The sequence below is a fragment of the Seriola dumerili genome, unplaced genomic scaffold (genome assembly GCF_002260705.1).
Source record: "Seriola dumerili isolate Sdu_G_001 unplaced genomic scaffold, Sdu_1.0 BDQW01000024.1, whole genome shotgun sequence".
Taxonomy (NCBI): Eukaryota; Metazoa; Chordata; class Actinopteri; order Carangiformes; family Carangidae; genus Seriola; species Seriola dumerili.
In genome coordinates, this window is record NW_019174279.1 from 361,529 (window position 1) to 379,168 (window position 17,640).

Here is a 17,640-nt window from a genome sequence, read left to right on the forward strand (position 1 = left end):
ACCTAATATGGACTGGAATCTCAAGATATTAGAAAGCCGTAGAGATAGTCAACACAGTCACTGAACGGAGCAAGTCAATGTGGTAAACTGGTGTTGAATTTTCAAGAATTTCAGGAATTCTGTGGACTATTATTAATCTGGTTTCTTGATAACTCAGTGCGATGTTATTTCTTTATTAATCACAATTAAATAAAAAGTACAAATTATTAAATGTTTATGACACCATGTATCGTAATGAAGATATTTTATTCACTTGCGAAGTCTGTCATTTGACTTCATTCATCAATAGTCCGTTTGCTGCAATGCATGATTACAAAAACAATTTTAACTTTTACAACGTTGGCTATGTGCTGATGTTTTGATTATAAATGTCATCTATCTCTTTGCCACGGTGACATCTTTGCAGTGTTTTGTCACGGAGATCTAGTTTTGACTGGTTTAATCTAGTCTTAGGAGCATGCGCACTCGGTGTAAACAGGAAGAAACGACTAAAACCAGGGCAAATCTACCATAAAGAGAAGAAAATGATCGGAGAAAAACGACCGAACGGCTTGTTCTTCTTTAAATATTAAACAACATAAATGATGTCCTATACCACCTGTTAGCAATTTCGATTGCATCTTGTAGAACCAGTGACTACATTTTGGACAGTTTTGATAGACTCGCTGATACCATACGCTAGCTAACGTTAGACAGACAGTGACGCGATCTATTTCCTCCAGGTTTTGCTTGGTTGAATCTGCTGCTTAACTACATTAAAAAAATTACTCGGTGCTTTCTGCATTCTTCTGAGTTTGTTGGGTTTTCGTCGAGGGAAATCTCTAACAATGGTACAGAAAGAAAAAACGTTAGAGGCGCCTCAAGTGGAGGGCGAGCCGAGCCCCAGCCCAGTCTCCGGAGATTCTTGTGCCGAGGCCCCTGGCCCAGTGGAAGAGTCCAGCATTGGAGTCGAGCCGACGGGCCACAGAAAATTCATAAGTGGAGTCGTGGAAGGTAATATCGATTATATAAGACTACAACATTCAAGTCTGACGTTTGATCCGCTTGTGGTCTGCATGCAGTCATATATAGGCCATCAAAATGCTGCAGCAATCCTCCTTCCTGAGGGGCACGATTATTGGTATAAACTGGAAATAGTCAAGTGTACAAATGATAATCAATTTTCAATTGTCTATTAACACAAGGGAAGATTGAACAAAAAAACATATGTTTCAAATCAATCGTGAATGCAGATTGTAGTTCAGCATTGTCGCATGTCGTTGACGGGCAGATCGTTGAATTTATATTGAATTACCACAGGTATTAACAGGTGATCAACAGTAATTCCAGTGTTGATCACAAAGATTCATGTTGATAGTAATGTGCCAAACAAAAATACCAAACACTGAAAGGTTACACCTTCATTAAGAGGAAGAATGATTTGCTTTTGTTACTGTCATTATACAAATTGTGTTTTGTGTAGTTTGGACTATTAAGCCATACTCTTCGCCTCTAGTAAACTGGCCATTTGTCATACTGTTGACAATTCCTGAACAAAATGGTTAATACAGAAAAACTGTAACAGTCAAAAAAAAACATAAAACAAATGCATGTCTAATGGCCCTAACAGCCCTGCCCGCACCTAGGGGCACATTGTTAGTTGTATCAGTAAAAGCAGGTCAATATGCACAGGAAATTTTGTTGATTACCAGCACTGCAGACAGCATGGGAACTGAATGTATTGTTTACTGATGCAGGCTTTTACGGTCGACCATGGACAATGGAACAGAGGAAGGAGTTGTTCAGAAGGTATGATGAACTATGTGAATTATTTAAGCACGCATGTTCTTAATATTCGTGGCCGTATATCTAGATGATTTCAGTTGTTATACTGAGTTTGTACAACACTGCATTTCACAGGCAGCAGAAATGGGGACTGAATACATACCTTTATGCACCCAAAGATGACTACAAACACAGAATGTTCTGGAGAGAGCTTTACTCAGTGGAAGAAGCAGGTGACTTTTCAGAACATTTCTTGGGATTGGCTGTCTTGGGGCAAGGAAACTGAACAATATCTGGTTATCTAAGTTTAATGAAAGTCTGAATATTCCAGTGTTAAACCTGGTTGGAATGTGACTCTTTCTCTGATTTTACATAAATTGTTATAAAAGCACCAAAATGTATTCAGTGAGTGACCCCCCCCCCCACACAACTTTCTTTTAGAGCAACTTATGACTTTAATTGGTGCTGCCAAGGAGCATGGGATAGAGTTCATCTATGCCATTTCCCCTGGACTAGACATCACCTTCTCCAATCAGAAAGAGGTTTCTGCACTCAAGAGGAAACTTGATCAGGTATTGCAAGATTTCGTGTGACAGGAGCATTGACAATGTGTTGATAGAAGAATTCCATACATCTTACCTTCTGCGTTCATTTCAAACCCCCTTCTCTTTCCCCCTCAGGTTTCTCACTTTGGCTGCAAGTCATTTGCCTTACTTTTTGATGATATTGACCACAACATGTGCCCTGCTGATAAAGAGGTGTTCAGCTCATTTGCACACGCTCAGGTTTCCATTACGAACGAAATCTACCAGTACCTGGGAGAGCCCGAAACCTTCCTCTTCTGTCCCACAGGTACCTCAGCTCTTTGTTTAAATCCATCCACATTTTACACAAATGGTTGATCCATTTATTTATTCATTATTTTTTTATTTTTGTTTCTTGAAATATAGAGTACTGTGGGACTTTCTGCTACCCAAGTGTCTCTCAATCCCCCTACCTCCACACAGTAGGAGAGAAGCTCCTACCTGGCATTGATGTGCTATGGACAGGTGAGGCTAACACAGTTTCTTGTCAACCGACTAACACCATTACTATTGTTAAGCATACAGTCATACGCGTTAGAGAAGTAGATGGAATGTTAAACTCTGATATGTTTTTCTGCAGGCCCCAAGGTTGTGTCCAAAGATATTACAGTGGAATCAATTGAGGAGGTGTCAAAAATCCTAAAAAGAGCCCCAGTGATCTGGGACAACATTCACGCAAATGATTATGACCAGAAGAGGCTTTTCTTGGGTCCATACAAGGGGCGCTCCACAGAGCTCATCCCCAGACTGAAAGGAGTCCTCACCAACCCAAACTGCGAGTTTGAGTCCAACTTTGTAGCGATCCACACTCTGGCCACCTGGTACAAGTCTAATATGAATGGCGTGCGCAAGGATGTGGTCATGAGTAAGTATGATTATGGTGAGGGTACAGTGTGATCCCTCTGTATGGTGTTACACTGTCTTGTGGTATCAGAACGCAGGTCATTTATCATTGCTGTGTTTTTCTGTGTTTGATTAGCGGACGGTGAGGACAGCACAGTGTCCATCCAGATCAAGTTAGAGAATGAGGGCAGTGATGAAGAACTGGAGACAGACATGCTCTACAGCCCACAGCTTGCTCTAAAGCTGGCTCTCACAGAATGGCTTGGGGAATTTGGTGTGCCTCATCAATACAACAGTACGAGCAGTCCCATTATGATGTCATATCTCTATGCTAATGGTTTTATTTTATTATTAATTCCGAGCAGTATAACTTGAATTAGGCTCATAACATCGTCATTGATAGCCTAAAATTATAGTTTTATGTCAGGCTGAAGAACACAATGTAGTAAAACTGTACTCTGTCTGTCAGGCCGACAGGTGCCTCAGAGTGGTGCCAAAGGCACAGCCATAGACGTGTCATCCATGGCTGCTCCCTCTCTCTGCTCCTCCACAACAGTCACGACTGTGTTCCAGCAGCCCATCATGTCTCCAGCCATGCCGCCTCTCTGTCTGGATCCACTCTCACACCCCATGGCAAAAAGACCTCAGGAGGTAGAGGAGGTGAGGTTTATTGTTATTCACACAGAATTGTACCATTTTAATAACCTGCATGAGTACTGTACACTTCTCAGAGGAATCAGGCTTTTCTATTTATGTGAATATATTGTAATTTATACAGTTAAAATTACTTATTAGGCCCTTGATTTAATAAGCAACTGACTACATAATGACTGCTAGTGTTCATGCACACCCCTCAGTTCTTTTGAATGCCTTCTGATCAAGTTCTTGGCTCAGTTTTTTTTTCTAATTTGTTTGGTAAAATACAGAAAATTCATTTTCTTTCTTTATCATTTGTTTATTGGAGAGGAAAGCATCTGTCAATGGTTCTCCAAGTATTTTTATACTGCACCTGTGCAGGTGGAGGTGGAGAAGAAGGATTCAGATGAGGAGCCCATGGAGATGGTGGTTGAGAAGCAGGATGAGCCAGAGGCTGAAGCTGAAGCGGACCCAGAGGGGAAGCATGTTGGTCCTATCTTAGCTGAGAAGATGGCTGAGGACCTGAAGCCCATGGATACAGACAAGGAGAGTCTGATAGAGTCAAAGTCCCCTGAAGAGTCACTCCAGGAAGACTCTGGGAGTGATATTGCCCCTATGCAGACAGATGATCAGCTCAAACAAGTTCCGCAAACATTTGTGAGTCTTTTTTTTTCTTTCTTCCTCTTATGTCTGAAATTGAACACAAAAAAAACTTTGAGTTCCCCACAGAGTTAACTTAAAACTGGTTTGTCTCCTCAGGATGTGTTTGTGCCTGGGCCCAATGAGAAGCCCCTGTTCACAGCAGAGCCCCTCACACTCGAGGACCTGAGCTTGCTGGCAGAGCTCTTCTACCTGCCTTATGAACATGGACCCAAGGCCATGCAGATGTTAAAGGAGTTCAACTGGCTGCGCGCCAACAGCAGTGTCGTCAGTGTCAACTGCAAGAGAAAGGAAACTGAAAAGGTGGGTTAATACACTGAAATAAACCCATGGACTGATTAAGAAGTAAGAGAAAGGGGTCTGTCTGAAAAAACTAGTTCATCATTTACTGAACTTCCTTATGGTAGTGTTCATTGCTGAAAACAAAATGGTGGCTGTGTACTACCCATACTGCCCATTGGGTGGTGTGGTTATGACAGGAGATGGAGTGTGCCTGCACTACAGAGTACTGTGTTCTGTGCTCCCCCTTATTAAACCACCAGTCTTCTCTCTGAAGTTTGCTTATCACAGTCAGAAAAGTTCAGAGTTAAATAATAAGATGAATGATGTCATGTCCAAATTATCATGTCACAATGGGGCAGCAAATAAAACAGAACCATTGTTTTTATCATAAGTAACACCTGTGCGTCTTTTCTCAACATTGTTTGTTCTTATTTCCAATCACTGTCTGGCAGGTAGCAGAATGGCAATCAAGGGCTGAGAAGTTTGAGGAGATGTGCTGCTCCGTCATCCAGATGTTCACGCGGCTGTCCAATTCAGCCAACCGCACCATCCTGTACGACCTCTACCCTTACATCTGGGACATCAAGAGCATCATTTCTATGGTCAAGTCTTTTGTCCAGTGGCTAGGTATGTATGAGGGGAACCGTGAGCTGCTTTCTCCTAGAGCGCAGTAGCATAGCAGTAGTCTCATCAAGTCTGGTAATCCTGACTTTTGTCATTTTCAGAGACACATTTACTATTAAAAAAAAAAGTCAGATTATATAAAGAAAAAGCACTTTTTATGATTGATTGTTTAACTGCATGGATTATGTTGCAGTCCAGTGCTATGTAGTTTAGTGAGGCAAATTTATAATACACTTATCTTGCTCAGTCTGCTTAACAGATGATAGTATTACTGATCACAAACTTACAGAAATATGGCTCTTAGAGAAATATGACATAGAGAAATATGGCCATCACCTGTATACAGGGTGAGAATCTGAGTAGTGTCTAATACCATAGCAAAGATCAGGCCAGATGCATCACCTCTTAATAGTTACAATTCTATGAATTGCTCTTGTTTCACACATGTTGTTTGTTTTCTCTTTTTTTTTTTTTTTTTTGTCTGACTGAATGCCGCTTGCACTGCTAGCATCGTCCTTATTTATTCCATAACAAGCTGCTCCATTTTGGTGATATGTAAACTGGGTCTCTGTGGCAAACGTCCCAGCAGGGTTACTGCTGCTTGCTGTGTATCCAGTAACATCACTGCTGCATTCCCACACAGACACACTTGCTTCCATCTCTCTGTCTGTGGGGATGGGTGCCAGGGGGACGTCCCTACCCCCCCCCACTTCCTCCTCCTCCATGCCCTAGCGCGCACGCGAGCTTGGAGAGCAAGTTGACTGACTGACTGTGGAAGGCCATTCTTGTGCATAAACTCAATCAGCTAGTTTGAAGATGAACCGTATGGATATATTACGGGAGGTTTTGCGTTGTTGCCTCACTGAGTAGTCTCTAAACTGAGGCTGCACTGTGATGCACTCAGCCTTGTGATAACATCTCCATCTTTTTTTGGAGTGTTGTTTTGGATAGTCTGAAGCACCAGCATGGCCTGTAGGTTACTCCCTGTAACCCAGTTTCATTCACAGGTTTCTGTCCTGTCCGGCTATATGGTAAAGCTGAGGACTCTAGCCCACAGTACACAGCAGGCAGCATACCCGCACTGGCAAAGCCACATCAAAACTCCACACTACTGATTTATTGCATCAGTAAATAATTGTAACCACTCTAGTAACATTGTGGAGTGTACAAATATATAGCTATCTTTGAATATTCTTCTTAATAACTGGAGTGTTGTTAAATGCCTAACTGTTGACTTCTGCTGTTGCTATTAGCAGGTTTTTACATCAGTCCCCATGTCTTCCCTTTAATAGAAGCTGTGCAGCCGGCACTCAGTCACAACCTCCCTGGTTATTGTACTGAGAACACTTACTAATAACAATTTTCTACTGTTTTCTCCCTTCACTATGTACAGATGGAAGAATCCACAGTACAAGTTTCTACTGCTATTGGATCGACAGTGGCCGATGTATGCCCAGTGCAGACGTTGTCTCTTTGTTTTGTTCATGTTTGAGACAGATTTATGTTTTGTTTTTTTTTTTCTTAAACTAGATCTATAAATGTAAAAGATTGATTTGGAGGAAAGGAAGCAGCCTTCCAGATGAAGTCACATTTTGGGCAGCGATTTAGCTTTGAATCCTAAGTGTTAACTCCCAAATTTCTCTCTTTGGCAGCTTCTCTCTAACATGTTTTTTTGTTTCTGTCAGTAGGCCTATAGAAAAGGCTCAGACCAGCCTGATGCACCTACTCAAGGGAATTTACACTTGGCTTTGAAATTTAACCATGGCACATGATCCTCATCCTACTCAGGGATATATTTCTGACTGCGTAGTTACGATCATTGTGTTCACACACACGTTGGTTGGTTTTCTGCAGGACTGTGATTGTGTTAAGACAATACAGTCTGAATAGATAATTCAGGTGGAAGTGAAACCACTAAGAGATCATTCTTTTGTCCCGTTTTTGTGGTGGTTAACTTTGGGAAAGCAAGTTCAGAGTTCCTTCCCGTGGGTGCATCTGCATGCTGTGTTGTGTCAGCTCGTCAGAGGAATTGCTTTAGGTATCAGGGCGAGGTTCATATTTAAGGCAGTGTTAGGTGTCCTGCCCGCGCGCTGCATTTGTCTGGTCACATGACAGGACTCCTCATCAACCTGGGTTAGACTTTGTTGAGAGCCACATTAATGCATACAAACTCTTAAGAGGCCTGAGTGCTTTAGATATATACTCCTTTTTATATGCTTTGTCCCCTCTATCTATTTCATCTGTGGTTTGTCTGACTTTGGCTTTTAACAGAAAGCTGAGAGGCCCTTTAACACAGGGAATGCTCATGCTACCTCTTACTCGCGGTCTGTCTCCCTGGTTTGATGACTCATGCTCCCCAGTCATGTGACGAGGCAGATAAGATGAGAATGTGACTTCACACGGGGTGCTAAGATCAGTGGGGTGACGGCAGCTGAAGCTTACTTTTGTAGTCTATAGGCAGTACAGGTTTTGGCTCTGAAGGTCAGTACAATATTTATGGAGTCTGTCAGCTTTTCAAATGATTATCACCCTTATTGAAACACCAAAGGGGGCTGAACTGCACTTGACTCTGTTCTCTCTTCAGTTTTTGATGGAGAATGCGTTCCACTGCATGAAAGATTTATTTCTAAATACCTGCATACCATGTTATGTGGAGCAGTGTGACGTGTTGTATTGACACAGTGTTGTCATTTGTTTTTTGAACAATTAATATTTTGGACCTGATTCTTTGCTACAAACACGTAAGCTTTAGTTGCTTGAGCCCCATTTTACCTTAAGATCTTTCCTCTGAATATAAGTTATCTATTCCAAATTAGGTCCTTTTTTATGTTTTAATGATTAAAACAAAATAAATTTATTTATATGGATTATGCTAATAGATACATATGACCCCCTTCCTCCCCATCTCCCCATTCCCTTCATCTGTGTCAGAGAGCCCCATCCTGTGGTAACAATGTCCGCTTGGCTCTGCTCCTAACAGGGTGTCGTAGTCAGTCCTCAGCACAGTTCCTTAGAGGAGACCAAGAGCCCTGGGCCTTTAGGGGAGGTCTAGCAGGAGAGTTCCAGGTATCTAATGCACTGAATTTACAGCAATCAAATGGAAAAAAAAAAAAGAGTGTTGTGAGCAAAGACGACTATGGTAATGTGTGCGTAGGTATGAAGGGCTTTGGTCTGTCGAAGGTGAGCTGATTGGAATGGGTCGGGCTTCTTAACATTTGAGTTCCATCCCCTTCACTTGTTCGCCAAAGAAGTTCATGGCCTTGTATTACTTTGGGATATTGTCAGTCTGTGTGAGGGGAATGGGTGACCTGAAACCCATCCTGACAAAACAGGTTTACAGCCAATGTTTGGCATGATATTTTCTGATTGATTAATTTCAGTTTCTTTCAGCAACTGCCCAAGGAGATGCTGCTTTTCCCTGGCGCACGCAGCGCAAGCGAGCATGGCTAGGTTTTATTTTCATGACATCTCATTTCTTTGCAGGAAAGCACAGCGCACAAATTACCAAGCCAACCCTTTGCAAGCGCACGCACAAAGCATCGCAGCGCCAGCGAGTACGCAAGCATGTTTGCAATGGGAAAACTCCATGATCAAACACAGCTGTCCAGCCTCAAAGTAACATCTCCATCCTTGGAGAGTAGCAAGACTCATGATGGCAACTGAAGTGCTATTGAATGACTCAGTTAGCTCACATTTAATTTGCCTCTTTGGTTTTTTTCCTGGAGTTCTCTCTGTCTCTCTGCGCCAGCATCATTATTTTTCTCAACAGGAGGGTCCTGCGCAGCGAAATATTGCGATGCCTTACAAAAGGGAAAGGAGCATCTCCTTCAGCCAGTAAAACCTTAGTCAGACCAAAATACCACCCTTTATTATATTTGAGAAGCAAATATGTATGTGCTTGTTGTGCTATGCTCCTTTTAACAAAAATGAGAAACGTGATGTTTGCTCTTGTTGTCCATTGTCAGATCAACAAGGAACATCAGTTTATATCTTCTTTTTTTTTAAATATTTGTCATTCCAAAGCATTTTGCTCTCTTCTATAGTTCCTTTTGGTTTGACAGCGGCTCAACTGTAGCAAATGCACAGTGAGGCAGTCAGCCAAAGCAGCACACCGCCTTGTCTCAGTGAAACTGAACCTGTTTCTTTTGATGCCCACAGAGATTGTTGCCAATAGATGGTGCAAACGATCTTTTCTACCAACCTCCACCTTCAATGCCAACCTCCAAAATCTATTCCATAAGGCCATACTTTCCCAAAGATGAGGTAAGATGTTTGTGTGTTTAGAGGTGCCCTTGTGCACCTTCATTTTGCCAGAAGTCATGTATTTTGTCCTTAAGTGCCAACAGTTACTAAGCATTAATAATGTTTATTAATGTACGGTTGAAGAATTGATGTTTACCAGTTACAAGTGTTCCCAGCAGACCTGGCCTAGTTTAAGCTTGGAATGTTTTGCTCCACAATGCTAATGCTAATGCTCCGCAACTGTTATCTGTATATCAGCAAATATATGTGCTGAATGTAAAGGCAGCTTCAGACTGTGTTTCTCCAAAATTACTTTATGCACATTGCGTTTCTTTGTGGAATTTTCTGGTTTATGCTTTGGCTTGTATATCCAATGTTAAGAGGTGTGTCAACTCATCCACCACAATAAGAGGTGTATCGGTCCTTCTTTTTGCAGGGTGCAGTTTATAAAATCTGTAAAGAAATGTACTGTGAAGGAATGGAGGATGCACCTTTCTCTGATGACGATCCTGACCTCATAGGAGACAGGTAAGGATTTATGTGTTTGTAATCAGCCCAGACTAAAGACTGTACAATCCACATGGCTGACAAAATCCTTACTGTTTGCTCACAGGTTAGTGGGAGGTCTCCTGACACTGAGCTCAGACTATGGGTTTGTGCTCGAGGATGATGAAGGGATCTGCGGTTATGCTCTTGGAACTGTGGATGTCAAGCCCTTCATCAAGAAATGCAAGTTGAACTGGATTCCCTTCATGCAAGAGAAATACCACAAGCCTGACTGCCAGAAGGACCTCACAGAGGCTGAGGTAGGGTCTTAATCCATCTTTCTTACTGTCATTAATCCATATCATGTGGATTGACTGTGTGGATTGTGTCTCCTATTGCTGAATTTTATTTTACCATGTCTGTCTGTCGTCCCTGTAGAAAATGATGCTGAGTTTCCACGAAGAGGAGGAGGGTCTTCCAGACTCTTTCCTCTCCAACTTCCCCTCTCTCATTAAGGTTGACATTCACGCCAAGGTCACTGACCCCAGTGTGGCCAAAAGCATGATGGGGTGTCTTCTATCTTCTCTAAAGGCCAACGGTAGGTGGCGGTCATGATCAGTTATGACAACAATGCTCATTGATACTGCTTGTACTAACTACAGAAAGACCATATTGTATTAGTTTTATTAGTCATGTTAGGAACAGGCTGTTAGAATATTTAATTTGACTTAAGAAAAAAAAGTGTAAATCAGTACATGTATTTCAATGAGTGTTACTTCAGCTGTGTCTCTAAAGCTGAAAACAAGCAGGCTCAGTGATCTTATCTAGCTGTACTGTGAAAATGAGACCAGAGACCAGAGCTCGGTTTTCAGAAGACAGTTTATCGATGTAATGATAAAATGCATCCCTTTTATGATTAGGACCTTAAGTGTGGATGTTCTGTTTGTCTATTTTAATGTCTGTTTAGCAAGTAATGTAAATCAAACTACAAAAATGCACCTTGAGCTATCAAAGCACCAACCAAAATAATCTCTTCCTGTGACAGAGTTCTTGAACCGATTTATTAGCGTTCAGGGATGCAGTAGAGGATTATTGTCAGCTGAACACCATATTTGGCAAAACTGGTTTTTGGGAACATTATTTTTAGGATTTTATTTTTTACTGACATAGTTTTTATCTTTCGCTTCCAGGGTCCCATGGTGCATTTTGCAAGGTTCGTCAGACTGATAAGAGAATGTTGGACTTCTATAGTAAGCTGGGATGCTTTGAAGTGGCCAAAATGGAGGGCTTTCCCAAAGACATCATCATTATGGGACGCAGCCTATGAAGAAACGTCCTGCTACAATGAAAGACAGAGAGAGCAAGTCAACGCGGCTCAAACATGTTTGCTACCTTCATGAGAAAAAACTTCCATGATGATTTTATACTACATTACCATCTGGGCTAGCCCCGGGAGACCTCTTTTTAGGATTTGTGTACAGAAGCACAGCAGTCGCACACACAGATTCCCTGTGCTGCCCTTAGATGCTATGGCTCTGTTGGATTCAGCAGATCCGAAGCTAAAAGGCCGAGGAGTGATGTGTAGTCAGATGATTTGAGCCAACATGGAAGAGTGGCACTCCAGTACTGATTTCTGGGGTCCCACTACTCATATACCTCCAGGAGGCAGGAAGCGATAACTCCATAAGCCTTTTACTGATTTAATCCAGTAGCCATTACATGGATTTTGCCCGCATGCCCTAACGCAAAGTGTCTGTATCTGAAATGGAGGCAGAGCTGTGAAATGAGGGCGGCCTGTATCTCAGGTAGTGGCTCACTACCCCCACGTCCTGCTTTCCCAGCTTTGACGTAGAGAATAGCACAGCTGTCGACATAAGTAGGACACCTTTATACAGGATGTGAGGTGCTATGTGAGAGTTTGCCTTTCATCATCACATCATGGTATTTCCAGTTCCTCCACAATAGACATGGAGAAAGATGCCTTTTAAGTGGCGTATTTCTAACAAAACGTAATGTGAAATGCTGCGTCTGCACACGAGGAGGGTGAAACATTGTAGCTTTCGGGGTTCATGAAACCCTTGATAGAAGATCGTCACAGACCAGCAAAATATTTGTTGAGACTGTTGAAGACTCAACCGGGAGGCCATCTGAATTTCTGTTCAAGTAGTAGTAGACATTTGGAAAGCGACAGAAAAGCTTCCACGAGTTTACAAACATGGTTCCCAGCCTGTTTCTGTTCAGCGCTTTGCTTTTGGCCATTTGTTTCTTTTTTTGTGATTCAGCAGTTCTTTTGCTTATTTCCCCTTTGAGCTGTTGCCTTTTGGTTCATTGCCTTTGGATTTTAGGTTTATATTGCAGACCCCTAGTGTCTTTTGTGTAAACGCTGTCAAACATGTGTCAGATAAAACTAGAGAAGAGTGATTTTGAACATTGGCCTTGTTGTTGCTTAAATTCCAGAGACGTAGCCTGACATTGACAGTCACATGTCTTAGTTTTGCCCCGCCGGATCCCAAACTTCAGCACAGACATCCTTCAGTGAACCCTAGCCCTGACTGGTGGGGATATCGCTGTCAGAGAAAGCTCAGACTAGCTCAGTCTAGTTAACTTATGTAAAATTACTAAATGTTATGGAAATTTTAAGTTTTGTCTTTTATAAGTTTGTGTAAGTAGTTAAAATGTCAAGTTTACTTGTATACACAGGTCCTCTTTGAAAGAATGAAAACCAAAATCAACATTTCCTGATAGCAGTATCCAGTGGGACCAAAATCCTGGTATTCTGATCTGCTCTAGAAAAACATTTTTCAACAATTCACATTGAAATTACATGAGGTGAAATGATGTAAAATCATAAAAATATAGAAGCATTAAGCTCCCACTGTCATAAAGCTGCTCAGCTCTTCATAACCACTAATCCAAGACTTGTAAATCAACAATTGACCTGGACTGCAGTTGCAGATGTGCCATGCTATAAATCATTGGTAATCGTGAATAATCAGTTTACACCTGTCATTCGTCTTCCCTCCCTGCTCTGTTCTCAACATTGCACACTCTCAAACGAATGTCCTCTCAGTTGAGCCTTGCGAGCGCACTAAGGATCGCCGAGGCCGTTAAATCCTGTCACCAAATGTCACCAAAGTGGCACTGACTCCCACACTGTTGAACTGTATTTGTGGGGGTGTGAAGCAGATATTTCTAGGCCTTTTACTATGTGTCCGTTGAATGTTTGATATTCTGACGCATTTCCCATTTGTTTTTGTAAATCTATATAGTTGATTTAAAAAAAAAAAGAAGCACTTTGACTATAGTTAGGAGTGTTCTGTTGGTTACATGAGGATCATCAGTTGCTCTTCAGTAGCTGCCTGCCAATGTGATGTTTTGATACTGTGTACATTCATAATGTGCATGAGGTGTATTGGATTTGCTGTGGCAGTCATTAGAATAACCTCATCTTATGCTACAAAGAGGAGGAAGCATGCCACTCACCTCTATGAGCATAATACTGTAGTATGTAGACAGTCTGTTAACACTGTCAATCATAAAGTGTTATTATTTTGTATATCTTTATTGAAACTGTTGCTTGCAATTTGTTTTTCTTCACGGAAAACAAAATGCTGGCCTTGTTACAATGCCCTGTCCTGTACAGCCGTCCTACCTGGCTGTTTTTCAGCAAGGTGTGAAACTCACTAACAGATGTTACGAACGTCTTCTGAAACAACAGCAGAATTTTCACACTTGTTTTAAATGGTTAATTTTGCAGTTTTCCGACATTCTGACTTTCTCCTCTGCCAAGCGGGTTTGATAGAAAATGGGCTGTGACTAAGAGAAAGGGCTCCAATTGTACATTTTGATTATCTGAGTTTAAAGGGGACGGGGATCATACAAATGTCAGTTTACCAATGTAAAATTTGTATGTAAAATACATAAGATTAAAAACTAATAAATCATAATAAGTTACTTTGTTCCTTTGTGTGTTTTGTGCCATTTCTTTTCAGTTTCTGTTTCGACAAAGTAAATGAAGGTTGTTCCTGTACATATAGAAATATTAAACTATCTCCATTACTAAATACACTGGATAAGGCACAGCTCTCAAAAAGTTAATCTTGGTTCAATATCCCTGTTAGGGTTTTGACACACATTATTTCATTATTCCTGAGGCAAGCCCTTGTCTGGTGGATTTATTGTTAATTTATTATATTGTAATTTCTGTATTGAGTGGAATAATCTATGTACACCTGCTTCTTGGAGAGAGATTGTTCTTGATTGTAAAAGTTCTTTGGCAAATTGATAAATGCCGAGAGGCAGTTTAATTGAAATCCAAACTTTTTTCTTTTTTTTTCTTTTTTGGTTCCCTTGGCAGCTACACATCATTACAAAAAATCGTTTTATTTAATTTTTTTTAAATTTTTTTTTATTGTAATCCTTGAGTAACGTAGTAATTTAACTCTACTAATTCATGTATTAGCTCATGCAGTTAGGAAAAAAAAAAAACATGACAAGACACAGGCGCACAGTGATGACGATATAGTCATGTTTTTAGTCTGCGACGCGCTTGTTATTTTTCGTGAGAGGCTCATTTAGCTGTAACGCGTTAACAGCTAATCTAAAATATATATATTTAGTGCTTCGGCAAAATGTCTTTCCACGACGATGAATCACCGGATCTCGGACTAGCTGGTCAATCAAAGTTGGAGAGCTTCCTGTTCAGTAAGAAGAATTTAAATCCAGTTTATCAGTTTATCTCTGTCGGCGCACACGTGGGTTACTTCTGTGAATCTGCCTCGATATTTCTAAAACAAAAAAACCGACATTTTCTCAGCTATTAGCCAGCGCGCTAATTTTACATGAATGTAAAGAAACGGCAACATATTTAATCCTGGTTGTGGTTTTTTCTTCCAGGCTGCGAGCTGTCCTCCAAAGTCCCTTTCTACACTTTCCAAGGAGACGAAGAAGAGGACCTGGAGCACTTCCTTGAACTCAGAACAGTATGTACAGTTGCAGCAGAGATATTGTGTCATCACATTACCAGGGCTGCAAAAGTCCTCACTCCACTCCTGAAGTCTAAATGTGTCAAATCATACTGTGATGTGGCCAAGAGATTGAATAAATGTTGTCTAAATTAATCTCTGATTCCTGTAGATTTGTCTGGGAGAAGGCGCCAAGGAGGAGAGCAATGTGGTGGAGGTAACAGCCATGAACCACCAAGGAAAGACGATTTCAGTTCCCATCGCCAACCTTCACATCAGCTGTCTGCCCATGGTATTGTCCAATGTTGTGAATAAACTCTACACACATGCTGATGTACCACACAGCAGAGGCTGAAGTGTGATATCTCTTTACTCTTCTCTCCTCAGGTGAGTCTGGGGGAGTTTGAGCTGAAAGCCCCAGTGACCATCCGGCTCAAGGCTGGTTCAGGGCCAGTTACTATCAGCGGGCTACACCTCATTGGTAACAAAAGCCTTTTAACCCTACCAGTACTTTGTTAAACAACTAATGAACCACTGACAGTATCCCTGTTTTTTGTATGTGATTCATATCAAAAGATTATAAAAATATTAGTAAGCTGTTAAAAAGTATAAAGGAATAACTCTTAAATTCTCTGTACAACACCATCCCAACAACTCATGTCATTTCCAAAAATTAAACAATTATGGTGGTTCCCTGCTTTCAAGCTTATAAAACTAGCTTATCCACAGAAAATTAATAAGTAGCAGTTTTAATAATGTATAATTTCAGTCATTTTTAAGCAAAAATACAGCTTCTCACTGGTTTTCTTTGATTAACTGAATCCCCTATGTGAGCTCGGGTTTTGGAAAATTGTGAGATGCAGTGTTCACATTTCTTCCGACATTTTGAGAAGATCATCGAAAGATTAATCAATGCTTTGCCCGTTTGACAAATTAATGCAGTAACTAAGCAGCTAATGTAATGTGTTGCTGGGACTCTTGAAGTTCTGAAATACTTTGTTTCTATATGCAGTTTCTTTTGAATTTGACCCGATGACATGAAAGGTTAAATGTATCTTTGGGCTGTAAAATGTCAACTTTCTTTCTAAATGAAATCTAAGACCTTTGGCACAGTTGATATGTTTTTGAAAGTTTTCAAATGTAGACTGTAACTTAATTCAAAACTGTGAAATATACATTTATCAGTACTGCAGGGAAAACTCTGATCAGGATTAGACCCTATTCTTTTGACTTTACTGCTTGTAGTAATGAGTGTGTGCAGCTGCGTTTTACTAAATGTGCATGAGGTCAGTTGAAAGGGCAGATTAAATAGAGCGACCTTTCTGGCCTTATAATTAAATATAACACCAGTATTCAAATGACGACAGTGATTCAACATTGTCTCCTGTTCCCGTGCAGCCTCAGAGGTTGAAGACTCCGATCTGTCTGATGAGGATGATGAAGACGATGATGACGAGGATGAGGAGGAAGAGATCAGCCCCATTAAACCAGCAAAGAAGAAGCAGAAGCAGTAGGCGGAGAGGTCGCTGATGGGTTTTTGGAATGGCCTCACCCACTCGATGACGCGTTGTAAGAAATACCACAGATTTTTGTACCAGACGGACACATTTTACAGAGTTACTACTTCTTCCACACAGCCATGTGAATGCTTAGTGTGGTGGCAGCTAAACATGCTGTGGGAGGAAGGAACATCACGAGGGGCTCCGATGTTCTTGCCTCTCCTCTCGGTCTGAGCAGTGTATTTAACTGCGCTTAAGACATTCACTTATAGAAGAACTGTTTTTGCTATTAAATGCTACCAAGTGTTTTATACTGTATATGATACAGTCACCACTGCTGATGTGGATTTTTTGCATCAGTGGTGGAAAATGTGTCTTTTACCACCAGTGGATTCTGGTATTGTTTAAAGATGCTGTTCTTGTAAAAGTAAAAATGTGTGTGTGCGTGTGTGTACTTGTCAGACCGGAGAGGGTTTCCAGATTATGATTTCAGCTGGATGGCGCAATCAGATGATTTGCATACGTACATACGTACAGATTATTAAATGTTTCACAAGAGTGTCTCCATTTCCAGTTGTTCCAGTTTGTACTTCTAAAATACTGTTTTTCTATGTGAGATGTCATAAATGTGAAGATTTTGTACTCATAGTGAATGCATCAGTTTGTGTTCATTTTATCTCCCTTTTGAATTCATATAAATAAAACAGTCATTTCTAGCCGATTACGTTAACTATATATAGTTTATATATTAACATGGTCACTTAAGTTTAGTGCCTTCTTTGAAACGCAGAGCAAGTAGGTTTTCATGTAAACATTTACATTTACTCATTTGGCAAACGTTATCCAAAGCAACTTACAAATGAGGGACAACACTAAAGCATCAGTACGAAATCTGTTCTGTGAGGTGAAGTGCAAGAAGATCAAGTAAAGGAGTTCACCAAAAGGCCACAGTAAACACATGTAACAGAAAGCCAGCATTGTGCTGGTCAATTTATTTAACCAATTTATGACTACAGCACCACACTTAAAGCCCCTGAAAACAAATTCAGTTTTCAG

General features: G+C 40.9%; 2 protein-coding genes across 5 annotated transcripts; both read left to right on the forward strand.

Annotated features, from left to right (window-relative positions):
• The first annotated feature begins 479 nt into the window (after positions 1–479).
• mgea5 (meningioma expressed antigen 5 (hyaluronidase)) lies at positions 480–14,082 on the forward strand. Of its 4 annotated transcripts, none has more exons than XM_022762007.1 (19): positions 480–993; positions 1,737–1,788; positions 1,900–1,997; positions 2,206–2,336; positions 2,445–2,616; positions 2,715–2,813; positions 2,929–3,213; positions 3,328–3,486; positions 3,661–3,851; positions 4,209–4,484; positions 4,587–4,790; positions 5,222–5,396; positions 6,787–6,840; positions 8,374–8,459; positions 9,552–9,656; positions 10,072–10,163; positions 10,249–10,441; positions 10,560–10,719; positions 11,312–14,082. In XM_022762007.1, the coding sequence occupies exons 1-19, from the start codon at positions 828–830 to the stop codon at positions 11,446–11,448; spliced, it is 2,835 nt and encodes a 944-aa protein (XP_022617728.1). In that variant the 5' UTR covers positions 480–827; the 3' UTR covers positions 11,449–14,082. The 4 variants fall into 4 exon arrangements, with proteins under 4 accessions (XP_022617728.1, XP_022617736.1, XP_022617753.1 ...); XM_022762015.1 differs by having other exon boundaries at positions 3,661–3,842; XM_022762032.1 differs by having other exon boundaries at positions 3,748–3,851.
• A 581-nt stretch (positions 14,083–14,663) lies between these two features.
• npm3 (nucleophosmin/nucleoplasmin 3) lies at positions 14,664–17,151 on the forward strand. The gene is made up of 5 exons (XM_022763071.1): positions 14,664–14,825; positions 15,018–15,103; positions 15,258–15,377; positions 15,473–15,566; positions 16,484–17,151. Exons 1-5 carry the CDS (start codon positions 14,753–14,755, stop codon positions 16,597–16,599), a joined length of 489 nt encoding a protein of 162 aa, XP_022618792.1. The 5' UTR covers positions 14,664–14,752; the 3' UTR covers positions 16,600–17,151.
• Positions 17,152–17,640: the final 489 nt, after the last annotated feature.

Coding starts and splice junctions, on each gene's coding strand:
- npm3 (XM_022763071.1), top strand. CDS start 14,753: ATGTCTTTCCACGACGATGAATCACCGGATCTCGGACTAGCTGGTCAA. Junction 15,104..15,257: donor ACTTCCTTGAACTCAGAACA/GTATGTACAGTT, acceptor TGATTCCTGTAG/ATTTGTCTGGGAGAAGGCGC. Junction 15,378..15,472: donor ACATCAGCTGTCTGCCCATG/GTATTGTCCAAT, acceptor TTCTCTCCTCAG/GTGAGTCTGGGGGAGTTTGA.
- mgea5 (XM_022762007.1), top strand. CDS start 828: ATGGTACAGAAAGAAAAAACGTTAGAGGCGCCTCAAGTGGAGGGCGAG. Junction 3,852..4,208: donor GACCTCAGGAGGTAGAGGAG/GTGAGGTTTATT, acceptor GCACCTGTGCAG/GTGGAGGTGGAGAAGAAGGA. Junction 8,460..9,551: donor GTCTAGCAGGAGAGTTCCAG/GTATCTAATGCA, acceptor TGATGCCCACAG/AGATTGTTGCCAATAGATGG.